General features: G+C 37.8%; 2 protein-coding genes and 1 long non-coding RNA gene across 4 annotated transcripts; 1 reads left to right on the top strand and 2 right to left on the bottom strand.

Moving 5' to 3' along the window:
* Positions 1-3: 3 nt before the first annotated feature.
* Positions 4-7,992, top strand: LOC114135414 (uncharacterized). The gene is made up of 2 exons (XR_003593592.1): positions 4-737; positions 7,928-7,992. It is a non-coding gene; the product is annotated as an uncharacterized LOC114135414 (long non-coding RNA).
* On the bottom strand, positions 1,145-6,791 carry LOC114135412 (protein transport protein Sec61 subunit alpha-like 1). The gene is made up of 12 exons (XM_028002690.1): positions 6,661-6,791; positions 6,009-6,076; positions 5,833-5,898; positions 5,251-5,329; positions 5,049-5,180; positions 4,863-4,972; positions 4,453-4,606; positions 4,166-4,326; positions 2,944-3,141; positions 1,728-1,919; positions 1,557-1,633; positions 1,145-1,405 (listed from the first exon to the last, which is right to left on the bottom strand). Exons 1-12 carry the CDS (start codon positions 6,665-6,667, stop codon positions 1,219-1,221), a joined length of 1,431 nt encoding a protein of 476 aa, XP_027858491.1. The 5' UTR covers positions 6,668-6,791; the 3' UTR covers positions 1,145-1,218.
* On the bottom strand, positions 7,521-16,282 carry LOC114135411 (protein transport protein Sec61 subunit alpha-like). Of its 2 annotated transcripts, XM_028002688.1 has the most exons (13): positions 16,116-16,282; positions 14,402-14,469; positions 14,219-14,284; positions 13,166-13,244; positions 12,941-13,072; positions 12,755-12,864; positions 11,639-11,792; positions 11,355-11,515; positions 11,072-11,269; positions 10,414-10,599; positions 10,241-10,317; positions 8,397-8,553; positions 7,521-8,190 (listed from the first exon to the last, which is right to left on the bottom strand). In XM_028002688.1, exons 1-13 carry the CDS (start codon positions 16,120-16,122, stop codon positions 8,131-8,133), a joined length of 1,455 nt encoding a protein of 484 aa, XP_027858489.1. In that variant the 5' UTR covers positions 16,123-16,282; the 3' UTR covers positions 7,521-8,130. The 2 variants fall into 2 exon arrangements, with proteins under 2 accessions (XP_027858489.1, XP_027858490.1); XM_028002689.1 differs by lacking the exon at positions 11,072-11,269 and having other exon boundaries at positions 11,334-11,515; positions 16,116-16,281.
* Between the last annotated feature and the right edge of the window lie 1,353 nt (positions 16,283-17,635).

Genomic DNA, 17,635 nt, shown 5'->3' with positions numbered 1-17,635 from the left:
TTTTTTTTACAAATGAAAAATATGACCTTAAACAAGCTGTACTTTGCAATAATACATTTGTAATAAAAGTGATAAATGCAAATGTGTGTAAATCACATAGTATGGATTACATCCCCAAATAACTAATTAGCAACTTCTACAGCCAAAATGAAATAAAAAAATAATTTTATTTTATTTTAAAGCATATCCAAAATCAAAATGTCTCAACTGCTGCTGAAGGTTTTGAAATCGTACATCAAAATAATTACAATTTAATTACACACTGGACAAGTTATTGAAAAATACTTTTTTCACAAAAGTCTCTTTTATTCAGAATGTTTTTTAAACAAGTTTATTCTGAAATGTTTTAGTTTCTCTTTACATATTCAAAGACTTTATTTTACTCTTAAGACAGAGTCAACATTATTCAATGTTGAATAACATTGAATAATGTTATTCAATGTGTGGTCTATGTACAGAAACATACGTTTGTCTGAAAAAAAGCTATAAGAAGAGGGAACGATTTAAAAACAAAAGAAGAATCCCCCAGATGTGGCTAACAGGAATGTTGATGAGGTGTGAGTTAATACTGCAGATCCCTGAATGCCACACATTGAAAGAACAAGAACCAACACTTAATGGATGAGTGTTCAGAGCACCCCTCCTGAGGCTGGAGCCCAATGTGAGCTCTGAGGCCTCAGGTCCAACTCAAGGTTACACAAAGGAACATTTACAGTATTTGAATCAGCACTTGACAGGTCAGCTTCTGTCCACACCCTAACCTGATTGGCAGAGAAATAACTAAGCTGAGAGTAAAAGTTTAACCAAAGACATACCACTAAGCACCCAGGCAGCTGGCAGCCACTTCCTAATTGAGTAGGCCTGCATACTGAAGCACTAAATCCTGTGTGGGGAAAACATGTAAAAAGAATAAAATATCACTGCCAGAAGCTATTCAGAAAATCTTGGTTTGAATCTTGGTTTGGAGTTGTGATGATATCCAGCTGAAGTGGTGTTCTCTTCATCTTCTTTGGGATTTCTGAGTGAGTAAATGATGTGAAAGTAAGCATGGCGTTCACTTCCCCAAAGCATCCCATTTCAGCTGGGACTCCTGAGGGTTCCTCAATGTCTTTAGCAGAGCAGATATTGTTCATAGATGTAAAAAAGAACAAAAATGAAATACAGACAAAACTCAATAAAAGCTGGCAGGAGATGGCAGGATCACAGCTTCTTTTTTTTTTAGAAGAACATGGCCGACATGCTGCCTATTTCACTTTGTTCTTTCACAAAGATTTCAAAGTACTGATAAATGATGGTGACAGCCAGTAAGATACCGGTGCCAGAACCGATGGCACCGAGAAAGTCCGCCATCACCGATAAACCGCCGATGCAAAGTCCACCAAAGGCAGCAGCGGTTGGAATGTACCTAAAAACAAAAACATTTGGGGAAATTTACATGGCTGAAAAAATATTAACAAATACAGTCAGAAGTAAATAAAGAAGAGTTTAGACAGTCATCATGGCCAAATGATTTATCTGACCAAATAAACACCATGAAGTGAAAATCATCATTTTACCTGTTCAGTTCATGAACCATTGAGGTTTCTCTGTGTCCTCTCATCACCATCTGCTGTTCCTTCAGCTGCTTCGCTACCTGGATGGTGATGAAGAGCACAGCTTAAATACAAAAATGACGTTGAAAACAAACCCACACCTCCACCACTTGACAGACTGCAGTCATGACTTACGTCTTTTGCAGAAGAGCCTGAAACTTCAATCCAAGTTTTGGAGAAAAAGGCACATGAGCCGAGCATGAAAAAGATGTAAATAATTGCATGGACTGGGTCCTCTAGAACAGAACCAAAAGATTCTGGTGGAGAGAGGTAGTAGCAAAGTCCTCCGACAGGATAGGCACGAGCTGGGCCACCTGATGTTACATCCTGTAATCGTGAACAGGTAAAGAATATTTTATTAAACAAAAATGTCCAAACATCTAGAACTATATGAAATACAGGCTTCCTATAAATTATTTTGCTAAACAAAAACCTTGGTAATAGAAAAATGTCTTATGGTTGGGTTATGATTTTAAACCGTATAGTCAACAAGCGATTTGAGTGTAAACATAGACGATATGCAGCAACTTTCAGTGTATGAGGAGCTCTGAGATAATGATAAAAGACAGTAAAATATTACAAAATCATATAGTGCCAACATTTGTAGAAATTTCCTGCTTTCAAACCCAGATAAGATTAATATGTCAGTTCAGCAGCCAGCCAAACCTGTAATATTTCACTCTATGGCATGGGTGCACCAATTTATCGGCCAGCCAATTTATCGGTGCAGATTTTCTTAATTTTGGCAGATTTTTATATGTGAAGACGATCTTATCCACAGATGTTATCAACCTCGGCAAAAGACTAAAAATCAATCACCGTGCTTTTCTTTTCTTCTGTGTTTGACTGACAAACCGGCCGACCAGGTCATGTCTGCACATTTACAGTTAACAATAGTCACCCCGCTATTGCCAATTCAGCAACTTTCTTGATACATTAAGCAACAGTTCAGACAACTGGTATCGGCCAAAATCGGAATCGATTAAGTTAGGCTTTTTAGAAGATCGGTAATCATCAATCGACCAGAAAACTGCAATCGGTGCAGCCCTCCTCTATAGCACTTCAGTTATTCTGAGGTCTGAGAATATTTCTTTAAGATTTCCCAGCCAAGTTTGATCTTTCTACATTTATATACTAAATATTGTTTCATCATCTGTTTTACTATGCATCTTCACATTTGGATCCTTATACAGACATGACCATGTTACATCCTAATCACCTGTTAGTATATGGTAGAAAAAAGAAAAAAATAACATTTTAAAATAATATTTTTAAAACACACAGGGAATCATAAAGTATGTTTCAGTGCTTAAAAAAATAACTTAAAGCACGTAAATACTGGTGTACTTACAGACCACGTTCCAAGCAGATTCACCAGGAAATTCCCACTGAAGCGTGTGGAAAGCATCTGGGAGATAACATACAGGTTGGAGACCAAGGCAGACTGCAGGATGATGGGAATGTTGGAGGTGTAGAAAAGCTTGATGGGATATGTGTTATATTGGCCACGGTAGCGAGCAGATTTGATGGGCAGATCCACTCTGAATCCCTATAAGAAGATAAGATTTTTGTATAAGATGAGGCTCAATTAATACTGTAGAATCAGTCACAGAAACCATCTTTCCATCAACTTTTCTAGCGCATTTCAAAGCATTGCATTCAAAGTTGGAACAAAACAGCAAAAGTAAAAAATTAATAAAATCTTAAATTTTGCAAAAAACATTTGTAGGCTTGCTTGGTTTTTCCAGAGTTAATATGTAAAAAAGGGGAGATGGAAACATATGCTCCAAATAAGTTCTGGCATAGCAAACTTTTTCCTCCACTGAAAGGTCTAATTTTAATGTTTATATATATTTACTGGACCGCAGTCAGTGTTTTTTGTCATTACGGAGAAAAAGTTACATGTATTCATCTACTTGATGTAAGATGTGCACAATTGTTGAATACTAATTCAAGGGAATAAACATGAGAGGTATTTGAATTTGACATTTTCTTTTTTTTTTTACCCCTCCAGGGGGTCTTTTGTGGGCTCTAGAGTCCCTTTTTACAAAGTAGGCTGACAGGAAAGGGGGAAGGAGAGGAGGGAAGACATGCGGTAAACGTCGCCGGGTCCGGGAGTCGAACCCACGACAGCCGCGTCGAGGACTTGAGGCCTCCAAATGTGGGTCGCGCTAACTCCTACGCCACCACGGCACGCCCCGACATTTTCATTTTTAAAAAAATGACAGGAAAAAATAGTTTGACAGTTTTTTTTTTGACTGAGTCAAATCAAATTGATGAGCAACAAAAATGTATTCTGGGTAGGATGCTCTAATCCACTGATGGTTTTGTGTCTTCATAGAGGCACTAAACTTGGAGACATTTCTACATTGTATTATTTTACAGCCAACATCTGACGAAATAATGCTTCATGTGACCTGGTTCTGTCTACTAGTTTGAATAGCCTCAAACCAGTAGACAGAACACAGGCCTAATTCGCATTAATTTTGTTTTTGGGGCTGTTAAAAGTTTGCTCACAATTCGCTTGACAGTTGGATGGAAACACAGCTAGAAACAGAAGGAAAGCAACACACCTGAAAGTATATAACTACAGCAAAGACAAACACTGTAGCGATAAGGTTCATGAGGTTGGGGAGGTTCTGCCTGTAGAAGGCCTCCCGGAGAGCCCGCACTTTGTCAGTCCTCGTGGCGAGGAGGTGAAAAAGAGCGATGACTGCTCCCTCAAATTCTGTTCCTGCAACACAAAATTACAAAAGTAATAAATATTTCTGTCATTTCCAAAACAAGTTTGAGAAAAGCTAAAAGAGGCATATTTAATACATCAAGAAATGTATTGGAAGAGTGATCTCTGGTTGTTTACCTCTTCCAGTGTTCACTGTGGTGGGACTAAAGGCCTTCCAGACGATGGTCTCGCAGATGTTGGTGGCAATGAACAGGGAGATTCCTGAACCGAGGCCATAGCCCTTTTGGAGCAATTCATCCAGGAGCAGCACAATCAGCCCGGAAACAAACAGCTGCAAAGACGTACAACCAGTCCAATTAATACAAATATATACATAAAAAAGATGACTGGGAGCTTAGCTGTCTTATGGCATGAGGTTTGCATTCTACAGAGAATAAGTCGATGTTAGTCAACATGTAAGGAATAGCTCGATGCAACTGATATGCACTGTTTGGCAGACCTCTTCTAAATTTCTTCAGAAATTTTCTAGTTTGCACATCATACTTTCAAATGCTTTGATCAGTCAAAACACTTTTTGTCATTCTTACCTGAATGATGATGAGCAAACAGATCCCTGCACCCATCTCTGATGGATCTCCATACATGCCAGTCATCACATAAACAATGGCCTGGCCGATGGTGATGATCATCCCAAACACTGAAAACATTAAAAGATTAGACGACCCAAAATACAAATGAAATTTTTAGATCACAGCCAGGTCTGTGTTTCATACATTTCTGAGCTCCATTAAAGAGCGCTCTATCCTTTGGGGTGTCTCCAACTTCAATGATCTTAGCTCCAGCCAGCAGCTGCATTATCAGGCCTGAGGTGACAATGGGTGAGATACCCAGCTCCATCAGAGTACCTAGATGAAGGTAGATTCGTTAGCTCATGTCAAAAAGACTTTAGTTTTGCTTAGCATGTTGGACCAATACCTCTATTTGAAGCCAAGATGACTCTCATCCAGTAAAATGGATCTGCAGAATCTGAGGACATTATGCCAAAAAGCGGAATCTGAAGGAACAGAGTTCATGAGAAAGACTGAATTAGTTAGCACATAATGAATAAAGTAACTTTTTTCTAAAACTATTCATGACATATATTGACGATAGGAAATTAGCATCTGCCGCAGACACCAATTTTATATGACACAGACAATGTCACATTCAGCTTTGTAAAAAGATGAACATGACAAAAACTAAATAAATATAACTACTTTTTAGGAAACATATTTGTTAGAATTAGAGATAAATAGCACAATCAATTAAAGACATAAACACAGTTTTCACAATGAATTGGATTTGGAGGAATTTTCATTTTATTGTTTGCCAGAGGTGTATTTAAGGGGAAAATATGTTTAGGCAAAAATATGGAGTTTGTCAATTACAAGTTTGTAATTGACAAACTCCAAACTATAGTTAGATACAGATTAACCTGTTATTTCTAGAGTCAAAGAAACAGCAATGCTTGGCATAATAAGTAGACTGTAGTACATTGAAAGCATTTTTTCTAATTACCTGGCAACACACAAGAAAGATGAAGAGAGTAATTGCCGTCCATAGCACCTTTTCTCTGAACTGGATCTGTTGGACACATATTGTCAGGAATTACAAAAAGAGGAAGCTTCATAAACCAAGATTAAAGGTCATCTAATAACAAGAAAATAATAACAATATAAATGAAAAATATCTACCTTTCTTTCAGGTTTCTGGATCTCTGGTAGTACCGCACAAAACGGCTTTATTACCTCCAAGAATTTAACTGGAAACAATCAAACATGAGAGTTTTGACTGGGAATAATTGGTGGGATGAGTAGGACGTGGCATTGAGAGTGGGGCGGACTCATGGGAAATTTAAATACACAAAATGCATAATATTATAAAATATTTATTATTGCGCTGTTGCTGACTGTTTTACAAGTATTCATCTGTACCACGTGATTGTAGTACCTGATTTTATTGACAGTGAGATAAAGATAAGAGCAGGTCTGTTATGCATCGTCATCACTAGACTGTCAGTGTTTGAATGAGTGGTTAGCTCATTATGGGTTTCTAGCTAACTCGGTCCGCAGCTTAGAACTTTAGAACAAAAAGAAAAAAAAAATAAACCGCATTCATAAAATATTTCTAGTTCGCTGAATTATTTCCAAAAATAGGTTTTTGTCAGAAATATTTTATAGCGGCAAAAAAGCAACAATTTACACGTTAGCTAGCAGTAGAAGCTAAAGTGAACCCTAATAGAGTAAGCTAACTAAGTTAGAAAACGGACTAAACAACAACATGAGGTTTTCTTCAGAGGCTACAGGCATCAGGCTGATGAAGATTCATTCAAAAAGTAGTACTTACTGCCCATGTTGCCTTAACAATGGTCGTATATCCTTTCCCCTCCAGTGAAAATCAGCTCGGAGTGAATCTCAATGACTGACTGACTGACTGAGCCACCGGGAGGAGGAGGAGAAAGACACGTCACCGTTACAGACACGAAGCTCAAAGATTTAAAGAGACAGCGTCCATTTTAGCGGCTTCGCGTAAAACGTATTCGTCAGTGGCCATACCTCCTGTTCTCATTGGGTTAAAAGATCAAAGTTATGTTCGTAGGGTTTTTCCTCTCTCCTTAAAACGGAAGCACTACTACCGCATTGAGCAACGTGGAAGTGTTCAGGTTTAGCAAAGAGTGCCAGCACATCTTGAAAGTCTGTACTGCAAACAAGTGCAGTTGATACAATCTTTACTAAAAACGCAAGGAACCGTATTTTCTTTGGAAACAAACAAAACTAAATGCACAAAAAGGAGACGGAATTAATTGAGAATATTTTCATTTACATTTAATTTATTTAAATGATCATTTGAGCTTCATTCAATTTATTACAAAATTTTATTTTGTGTCGATAATTTATTGAATAGGCTACTCAATTGAAAACTTGTGCAGCCTAATTTATCAAGTATTGTGCATTACCTTTTTGAATTAAAATCAAGTTTATTCACTTGAGTATTTATTTAGCACTTTAGCTGCAGATCATAACAAAACTAGAAAATTCCTGAAGAATTAATCGGGGCCTGCCAAAGTGTGCCCGTCGGTTTGGAGCCAGCGTTCTGATGCTAAACATTTGCATCAATGCGACCACCTAGCACTATAATGATGCCTTGGCTGGCAAGTTACACTATTTGATTTGGGGATCAAATACACTATAAATATGGAGCATATGTTTCTTGAGAACTAATATATTTATTTGAAAAATTATATCATTTGAATAGAGTATCCCATGTAAAATAAGTCTACAAGCCCTCTAATGTAGTTGGAGGTGCACTGAAAGTCTGAGCTGCCAATCTCCTTGTCTGAGGAAAGTCTTCAAGCCCTCTAATCCATTTATTCATAATAGATTAATCCATAATATTATGTAATATAAACAATATAAAATACATTCTTCAGGGGTTGAGTTAATACTGCAGATCCCTGAATGCCACACATTAAAAGAACAAGAACCAACACTTAATGGATGAGTGTTCAGAGCACCCCTCCTGAGGCTGGAGCCCAATGTGAGCTCTGAGGCCTCAGCTCCAAATCAAGGTTACACAAAGGAACATTTACAGTATTTGAATCAGCACTTGACAGGCCAGCTTCTGATTGGCAGGTTAACAGAGATATAACTAAGATGAGAGTTAAGGTTTAATCAAAGACGTATCACTAAACACAGGCAGCTGGCAGTCACCTCCTAATCATGCTTATATTCTGAAGCGCTAGCTCCTCAGTCTACGGAAAAACATATAAAAAGTAAAAGAGATTTCTTTGAGAAGCTATTCAGAAAGTCTTGGTAGTTATCTGGAGTTTTGAGGATGTTCAGCTGAAGAGGCGTTATCTTCATCCTCTTGGGATTTCTGAGTGAGGAGAGAGTAAATTATGTGAAAGTCAGCATGTAGTTCACTATCCTACAACATCCCCTTTCAGCTGAGCAGATACAGTTCATGGATGTAAAAGAGAGCAACAAAAATTGTTGTAACAGCTTTCTAAAAAGCTGTTATCTTGCCAAAAAAAAGCAAGGTAACAGCTTGTTTTAGAAGAGCACAGATGCCATGCTGCTTACTTCAATTTGTTCTTTCACAAAGATTGTTAAGTACTGGTGGATGATGCTGACAGCTATCAGCATCTCGGTGACAGAGCAAAAGGCACCAAGAAAGTCCACCATCACCGTTAAACTGCCGACGCAAACTCCACCAAAGGCAGCAGCTGTTGGAATGTACCTAAAAAAAAGATTTGGGAAAAATTTACATGGCTGAAAAAATGATAAATGCTGTCAGAAGTAAATAAAGAAGAGTTTAGACAGTCGTCATGCTTATAAAAAACATTACTCTGTTTTTAACTATTAAGATGATATCTTATTTTACATTCAACTTTAATGTTATTTAATAACCAATTATTATGGTAAATGTTTCTTAGCAAATTGCAGAGAAACCACACAGTCCTTGTAACCATCAACAAGCTTCTGAAGGATATTTGACCACTCTTCCAAACTATTGAGATCAATTCAGTTCATTTATACAGCACCAATTCTCAACAAATGCCATCTTGGGGCACTTTACAAAGTCATTTCAATGCAATCATACATAGATTCCAATTGATCCTAGTTACCAAACAGTTCAGTAAGCTCAGTTAATTATTCAAAGTAGCTTGAAAAGTTTATATATAAGGAACAGTAGATTGCATTGAGTCCCTGACTTTCAGAATTCACTTCTCTCTTTATGGGCGGCAGTGGTAGTTAATCCTGCAATCGGTGCGTTTGATTCCCTTCTATCCGGTTTGATCCCTACTCTGTCTGCCTCTATCATTGTGTCCTTTGGCAAGACACATCTCCTTGCCTACCAGTGGTGGTCAGAAGGGCCGATGGCACGACATGGCAGACTACCCAAGTAGCTTGCAATCGTCAGTGTGTGATTGTGTGCATGAATGGAAATGACTGATTTCATTGTAAAGTATCTTTGAGGGTCATGAAAAGCACTATACAAGTCAGAGGAGAGGACAAAGAAGCCTCCAGCAGAATCTGGCTCACTGCAAGAGGCCATATGCCATGACCGACTTGGGGGTTTGAAAAGACAGAGCAGAATGCACAAAAAGAAAGAATTATTTTTGCTCTTCATGAAAGTAAAAAGTTAATAGCATTAGAAGGAGAATGATTAGTTGATGGCAGCATTTTCTCAGCCGATGTCCTCCAGGAAGGTATCACAGTCAAAACAAAACACCAGAATTGCCAGGGGTTATTAAACTTAGGTCGTTTTCTTATACTGATAGTTTGTACATGGAATTATGTCCTGCTGGAGCTTCAAACTCTGAGAAAGTTTCAACCAACTGGCTGTCGATTAAAAGAAAACCTGGAGGTTGAAGTTGTCTTCCTACCCACATAGTGCAATGCTCCAAATATGAACATTAATGAAACTGTATCATGCTACCACCATCTACAAGAAGGGACAGAGCAGATTGTACTTCTCGAGGAAGCAAAGATCCTTCGAGGTTTGCACCAAGATGCTGCAAATCTTCTATAAGTCTGTTGTTGTGAGAGCCATCTCTTCTGCCGTCATCTACTGGGGCGACAGCATTAGAACCAGGGACCTAAAAATCCTCAACAGCCTGAAAAAAGAAGGCTGGTTCTGTTCCGGGGACGACTGTGGAACCTCTGGAGAAGGATTCTTCATCGGAACACAAAAATTATGGACCACCGTGACTATCTTCTTGATGAGCCTACCTTGGAAAGGAAGAGCATCTACAGTCAGAGGCTTCTTGTTTTTCTCTTATCTGTAATAATAAAATGTCTTCTCTTGGCTTGTCTTTTAACTGTTTGCTGTATTGACTCATTAATCAAGATGGTTGAGGTTTCTGTTTGCTTAGTTGATTAAAACCCCAAATAAACCCATAAAGTGAAAATCTTGATTTTACCTGTTCAGTTCGTGAACCATTGAGGTTTCTCTGTATCCTCTCATCACCATATGCTGTTCCTTCAGCTGCTTCGCTACCTGGATGGTGATGAAGAACACAGCTTGAACACAAAAATAACTTTGAAAAAAAAACCCCACACCTCCACCACTTGATAGACTGCAGCCATGACTTACATCTTTTGCAGAAGAACCTGAAACTTCGATCCAAGTTTTGGAGAAAAAGGCACATGAGCCGAGTATGAAAAAGATGTAAATTAGTGCATGGACTGGGTCCTCTAGAACAGAACCAAAAGACTCTGGTGGAGAGAGGTAGTAGCAAAGTCCTCGGACAGGCTTAATACGGGCTGGGCCACCAGCTTCCTGTAATCATGAACAGGTAAAGAATATTTTATTAAAGAAAAATGTCCAAACATCTAGAACTATATGATGCTTACCACAAATCACATATAGTGATACAAATATGTTTTATATTTGGGCTATGATTTTAAATGAACAAGCATACTTCGTTTTATTTTTTTTAATTATTTTTCACTTTCTCAAGTTTAGACATTGTACTTTCACTGTCTTGATTTTATGATTTTGGAAACCTAAACTATGTCTAAATTTTCCAGCAGCAACCATGTAAGCAGACATGAAAATCCTAAATTGAACTTTTAGTAAAAATAATGATAGATTGTCATATTACAGTAACAAACCTGTTATATCTTAATTTCCAATATATGGTAGAGAACAACTAAAATAATGAGGACTGCAAAATTTAGAGTAATATGAAGGTGAGGTTCAGTGCTTTAAAATCAACTTAATTAAAGCAGGTAAATACTGGTATACTTACGGACCACGTTCCAAGCAGATCAACCAGAAAATTTCCACTGAAGCGTGTGAAAAGCAAATAGGAAATAACATACAGATTGGAGACCAAAGCATCCTGCAGGAAGAGGGGAATGTAGGAGGTGTATAAAAGCTTGATGGGATATGTGTTATATTGGCCAAAGTAGCGAGCAGATTTGATGGGCAGATCAATTCTGAATCTCTGTGAGAAGATCAGATTTTTTGTTTTAGACAAAACTCAATTTCTAATGGAGAATCAGACACACAAACAGTAGAAAGCAACACACTTCCAAGTATATAACTACAGCAAAGACAAACACTGTAGTGATGAGGTTTATGAGGTTGGGGAGGTTCTGCCTGCAGAAGGCCTCCTGGAGAGCCTGCACTTTGTCAGTCCTTGTGGCGAGGAGGTGAAAAAGAGCGATGACTGCCCCCTCATGTTCTGTGTCTGAATCACAAAATTACAAAAATAAATCTGTACTTCATAGAAACATTAGTTGGAGAACAGTCCAACCAAGCATACTCAATTCATCAGGAAGACTACTGAAAGAGTGGTCTTTTGGTTGCTTACTATTTCCTGTGTTCACAGTGGTGGGACTAAAGGCCTTCCACATGATGGTCCCACAGGTATTGGTGGCAATGAACAGGGGGGTCCTAGAATCAAGGCCATAGCCCTTTTCAAGTAATTCATCCAGGAGCCGCAAAATCAGCCCTCCTACAAACAGCTACAAAGGAATACATTCAATCAGGGGAAGCTGTGTAAAAATGTTTCTTATTGGCAGTCAATGCATATTATTAAATTATTATTTATGCAATAGACCCTATGACTCTGGGAATTAGTCTATATGTTTAAGTAAAACCCATGTAAATGTGCGGCAAACTAACGGTATTGTAGAGGGCCGCACTGGGTTAACGAGGTGAATTTCAAACTGTCCGACGCGTGCTTCAATATACTCCAAGTCGCTTCAGGTTGTTGCAATCATCAATTTATTCCACTGTGACAGTCATACTTCAGACTTTACAAGTACTGACACATACTGACCAGGCTAAACCATACAATGTGGCTAACAATAAACGACATTACAACACGGTCAACAGAAATTATGACCACCACCGGCGCACCCGCTTCCTCATACATACAAAATCAGCGCGCCAGTATGGCTCCCATTCATACCTTAGTGACAGTCACGCCCACCTCTACACACCCACCACCCAAGTGTCAAAGCTGTGTGCTCCTGCCACATCAGTAATTGCTTATTTTAATCATAAGGCTCTTACACCATGTAATCAGTGACCTATGCATCATACAGTCTAGTTGCAGTTTGTCATGACCACAAATTTCAGGAAATCTTATTGGGACATGACACATATTTCACACATTCTAAAGACAATAAATGCAGTGAATATTATGTAGGGTTATCAGACTAAAGGGGGCTTAAATGCTAAATACAAGCACACACCATGCTTTTCAAATTTTTATTTGTCCCAAATTGTAATACGTTGAAGTGTCGGCTTATGAGGTGACATAGTGCAGATAAAAAAACTCAAGAGGTATGGATACTTTTCTAACACGCTGTATGGTAATTTCTTCTCTAAAAATGCCTTTGTACTAACTCAAAAATTTTATAATTTACACATTATATTTTCAAATGCTTTGATCAGTCAAAACACTTTTTGCCATTCTTACCTGAATGATGATGAGCAAACAGATCCCTGCACCCATCTCTGATGGATCTCCATACATGCCAGTCATCACATAAACAATGGCCTGGCCGATGGTGATGATCATCCCAAACACTGAAAACATTAAAAGATTAGATGATCCAAAATACAAATGAAATTTTTAGATCACAGCCAGGTCTGCGTTTCATACATTTCTGAGCTCCATTAAAGAGCGCTCTATCCTTTGGGGTGTCTCCAACTTCAATGATCTTAGCTCCAGCCAGCAGCTGCATTATCAGGCCTGAGGTGACAATGGGTGAGATACCCAGCTCCATCAGAGTACCTATGAAGATATGCTTGTTAGCTCATTGTCTGCAAAACTTTAGTATTTTATTTTACTTTATTTTGCTTAGCATGTGTTGGATGGATTGGATACCTCTTTTTGAAGCCAGATTGGCTCTCATCCAATGGAATGGATCTGCAGAGTTTAAGGACCTTATGCCAAAGATGGGAATCTGAAAGAACAGAGTTCATGAGATAGATTGAATTAGTTAGTAGATAATAATTAAAAATATCCTTATTTTAAAATATATATATATATATATATATATATATATTTATGATCTCTACTCAAGGTAGGAAATTAGTATCTGCCACCAAAGAAATTGGGGTTAATTTTTCCATCAATTTTCTAACACCCTTGTCCCTAGTGGGGTCGGGAGAGGTGCTGGTGCCCATCTCCAGCTACGTTACGGACGAGAGCCGGGGTACAACCTGGACAGGTCGCCAGTCTGTCGCAGGGCAACACAGAGACATACAGGACAAACAACCATGCACACACACACTCACACCTAGGGAGAATTTAGAGAGACCAATTTACCTGACAGTCATGTTTTTGGACTGTGAGAGGAAGCCGGAGTACCTGGAGAGAACCCACCATGCACAGGGAGAACATGCAAACTCCATGCAGAAAGTCTCCGAGCCGGGAATCAAACCCAGGACCTTCTTGCTGCAAGGCAACAGTGCTACCAACTGTGCCACTGTGCAGCCCCAGGTACATTATATTGCATATATTAAATGCCAAATTTGGCATGGCAAAAAGAAACTTAAAAATATTTTAATTTAATGACCATCATTGGAAAAATAATAGGACAATCTAAAGAAACAGCTTTTATAATAAACTTGATTTAGGGGAGCTCTCAAATTGTCTGCCAGTGGTGCATTTATTGAGGAAAATATATTTATGGAAAAAAAAGTTGTTTGTCAATTATTAATTTGAGTAATTACATACATCCGTAAGTATGTGGATACATACTTACTACATAATAATTAACTATTTAATAATTGACATATTAAAAACTGAATAACTTATTTTACCTGTTATTTTTAGAATTACATATTTAGTAATAACTGTAAGACCAGGCATTTATGTAGTATTTATGTAGAAATACTAACGTTTTACATAAATACTGATGCCATTTTTTCTTACCTGGGAACCCTCAAGAAAGATGAAGAGAGTAATTGACGACCATAGCACCTTTTCACTGAACTGGATCTGTTGGTCAAGCACACATTGTCAGGAGTTACACAAAGATAAACCAAGATAAATGTCATTTAATAACTTCAAAATTATAACACTGTAAGCGAAAAATAAATAGAAATAAATATCGACCTTTCTTTCAGGTTTCTGGACCTCGGGTAGCACCGCACAGAATGGTTTTATTATCTCCAAGAATTTACCTGAAAGCAATCAAACATGAAAGTTTTGACTTTGAATTAATGGGGGGTGAATAGGACGTGGCATTGAGAGGTTTAGGGTTATGAAGACAAAATAGATATTATAAATAATTTTATTATTTGACTGCTGCTGACTGCTTGTAGTAGCTCATTTTTGAGATAAAGATAAGAGTAGATTGATGCTCCAACAGGACTAATAAAAAAAAAACACCATAAAATGTTAGCAAAAGTGAATAGTAATTAGAAAACTTGTTAAGCAACGTTTCATTCGTCAATCTTATAAAGAACCATTTAAATCTGACAAAGATTAATTTAAAAGTAGGGCCTACACTATATGGTCAGGAAGAACTTGCTGCCAGAAACTGAATTTGAATAAGTTCTGCTCGAATATGTATTGCTCAACTTCAAGGAATAAAAACGTAATCTAAATTAGCATAATCGGAAATCCATTGTTTTGGAAATTATTGTTTATGAAGTGAAACTGAATTAATTTGCTTTGAAACTGTATTTGGTCTTTGTGAAAATTCAATTCTCAAAAATTTTCAGTTTCTGTTTTCACCATTCACTTTCAGTACTTAAAATCAATGTTTTGGGTCGCATGGTAATCAAGCGCAGATTGACCAAAATACGTTGTACCAACACATTCCCACTCCCGAATCGTCATATATTGACGAGTTGGGACAATTTCTGACCACTTGGGCAGGGTCCTTCGGCGTCACATGTTGACGATTTGGAAAGGTCACGTCTTTAACGTGGATTATTGACGCGAAGGGTTCTCGTAACCGCTGCCGAACCTTCAAAACCCGACGATTTGGTTAGGTTTAGGGCAAAAATTACCGTAAGGCATTGGGTAAAACTCCTCGCGTCACATATTGACGCGAAAGGAGTACCCTGCGCGTCAATATGTGACGAGGACGGACTTCAGCGAACCGAACGCAGATCAAGTTCATTCTTCACGTCGAATGGGCTGCGGTCTGAGACTAGACGCTCTGGTTTGTAACAAATGCATTACGTGTCCAGGAAGAAGCGTATTGTAAACAAACGATAGCCTAAAAGTAAATGTTATGTTAAGCTGATAAACCCTATCTTAGCTTTCACATGACAGTTTTTCTTATAATTGATGTGTTTTACTGAGCCATTCCATTCCATTGGCCAGATCTATTGAAATGTCCAACTGAAATTTTGTGGGAAAAACAGAAAATGAAAGTATTTGAGAGCTGAAAGTTTACTAGCATAAAATACAGTTTCAAAGCAAATTAATGCTTTCAATCTTTAAATAACTAGGATAAAACTCCTTAAGATAAAATATCTATATTACAAGAGTGTCCTGACAACAATATTTAGTTAGTTATAAAAAAATAGAGCGCAATATTAATATTAACGCCATTAAATAAAACACACTCCACTGACGTGAATTTAGTGGCATATTTTGTTTCTGCTAAATGAATTCAGTTTGAAAATATTAATTTCAATTTCAATTTCAATTTCCCTTTCGAGACAATCCTTTCCAAACCAATACACTGGATTTTAAATGATGTAAATTCCGCATTTATTGTATACAAATTTAATAGAAAATTGAAGAAAATATAACCTACTGAAATTCAGTTTCTGATGGCACAAAGTTCTGCCCATATTTAGTAGCTACTCACGGCCCATGGTGTTTTAATAATGGTCGTAAATCTTTTTCCAGCTCTGATTGAATCTCAGTGACTGCTGCTGCCTCGGTGCCGTATGAGAGTTCTGACACTTAGAAAGAATCAAAAGCGGTAGTGAGTCGTTCATGAACGACCTCTTCAAATGAACGAATCATTTTAAGTGAACAAACTGAAGCAAAACTCCTTCATCAACAGATTTGTTGATTTGAGAGTTGTGATGAGCGCCAGCTGGTGGAACTTTTGCGTTCTGACTCGTAATGATAAAGATTCATCCCAATCAAGTCCTGATGCGTTCATGCTCTGGAATTCGCAGTGTTGCCAGATCACCACTAATTTAAATAAATAAATAAAAAAAAAAAAAGCAGAATGATGAAGAAGCAAACAAGTTGCACATCTCTGCTGTAAGATTATTCACGAAGTCATGAATTGGTCTTGTTTGATTCCTTTTAGCTAATTAAGTTTATTTATACTCATTGTTTACTATAAACAGGGATTAATTTGCCTGTCTAGAGTCGACACAGACAAGACAAAATAAACCAATAAAAACAAAAAGTCAAAAGGATGAGTTATAGAGTGCCAGTTTGTTTTATTTCCTCACAAACACCCAATTTGGAAATCAAATGATCTGAAACAGCCACCAGAGAGCAGAAGAGACCAGAAAACCATCCAGTTGTTGAAGCACAGGTCAACACACAGTGACTTGGAGATAGGCAAAATAACAGCTAGAAATTTCTGTTTCAATTGAAGTTATTAATTAGCTTGCAGTTCAGTTGTTAACTGTTGAAACAGTTTATATTCTGAACAAACGCATGTTGAAGCTTTATGCAGTAGAGAGTTGCATTAACAGCTGAAGAAGCATCACAAGTAATACAACTTGTCTTCTCATAAATGTAACAGAGTTTCATATGTTTCATTTTGTGAAAAGGTCAGAAAACAAATCTAGCTCTAAATTGACCTGTTTGCACAATTTTTAAATTCATAAAAAAATCAGTGGTTGATTCATAATGTTGAATTACAATGCCAGGTGGTCTCTCACTAATGAACAAGCACATCTTGCAAAGTATTTGGTGCCTTATACTTTTTTGTTTCAATGTTTCTTTGTATCTTTTGTGCATTTTTGTACACACACCATTCAGTCATTCATCCATTCATACACACATCACGCTAATTGTGTGATGGAGCTACTGAAGTGTAGCCACGTCTGCTCCTCAGCAGTCTGACAGAGATGAGGCTGCCATGCTCCGGTGTCACTAGCTCCTCTGACCACCAACAGGAAATGTGAATGAAGCGTCTTGCTCAAGTTCGAATCCCAGCCAGAGTGGGGATTCGAACTTGAAATCCCCGATTACGGGACGAACTTCTGCAACCGTAGCCATTGTTGAGGCTGCTCTGAGAAAGACTGTACTGACTATTTGTCCACTGAAATATGGGGTTTAGTATTCTAGCAGACACCATTCTTTTTAAGAGAATATTTAGCTTTGTCACTTTGGAGAAATCCTTGTTAACACAAAGAG

Source organism: Xiphophorus couchianus, chromosome 20 (genome assembly GCF_001444195.1).
Source record: "Xiphophorus couchianus chromosome 20, X_couchianus-1.0, whole genome shotgun sequence".
Lineage (NCBI taxonomy): Eukaryota > Metazoa > Chordata > Actinopteri > Cyprinodontiformes > Poeciliidae > Xiphophorus > Xiphophorus couchianus.
The sequence above is the reverse complement of the archived record's forward strand: the minus strand, read 5'-3'. Positions and strand labels throughout refer to the sequence as shown.

What these genes read in the sequence shown, in the direction of transcription:
- LOC114135412 (XM_028002690.1), bottom strand. An exon ending in CATCTTGGCTTCAAATAGAG is followed by an intron (nt 5,181 to 5,250) that starts GTATTGGTCCAA and finishes ACCTTCATCTAG; the next exon opens with GTACTCTGATGGAGCTGGGT. An exon ending in CTGTAGTTATATACTTTCAG is followed by an intron (nt 3,142 to 4,165) that starts GTGTGTTGCTTT and finishes ATCTTCTTATAG; the next exon opens with GGATTCAGAGTGGATCTGCC.
- LOC114135411 (XM_028002688.1), bottom strand. An exon ending in TCCAGAAACCTGAAAGAAAG is followed by an intron (nt 14,285 to 14,401) that starts GTCGATATTTAT and finishes CTTGACCAACAG; the next exon opens with ATCCAGTTCAGTGAAAAGGT. An exon ending in TTGTGAAAGAACAAATTGAA is followed by an intron (nt 8,191 to 8,396) that starts GTAAGCAGCATG and finishes CTCCTCACTCAG; the next exon opens with AAATCCCAAGAGGATGAAGA.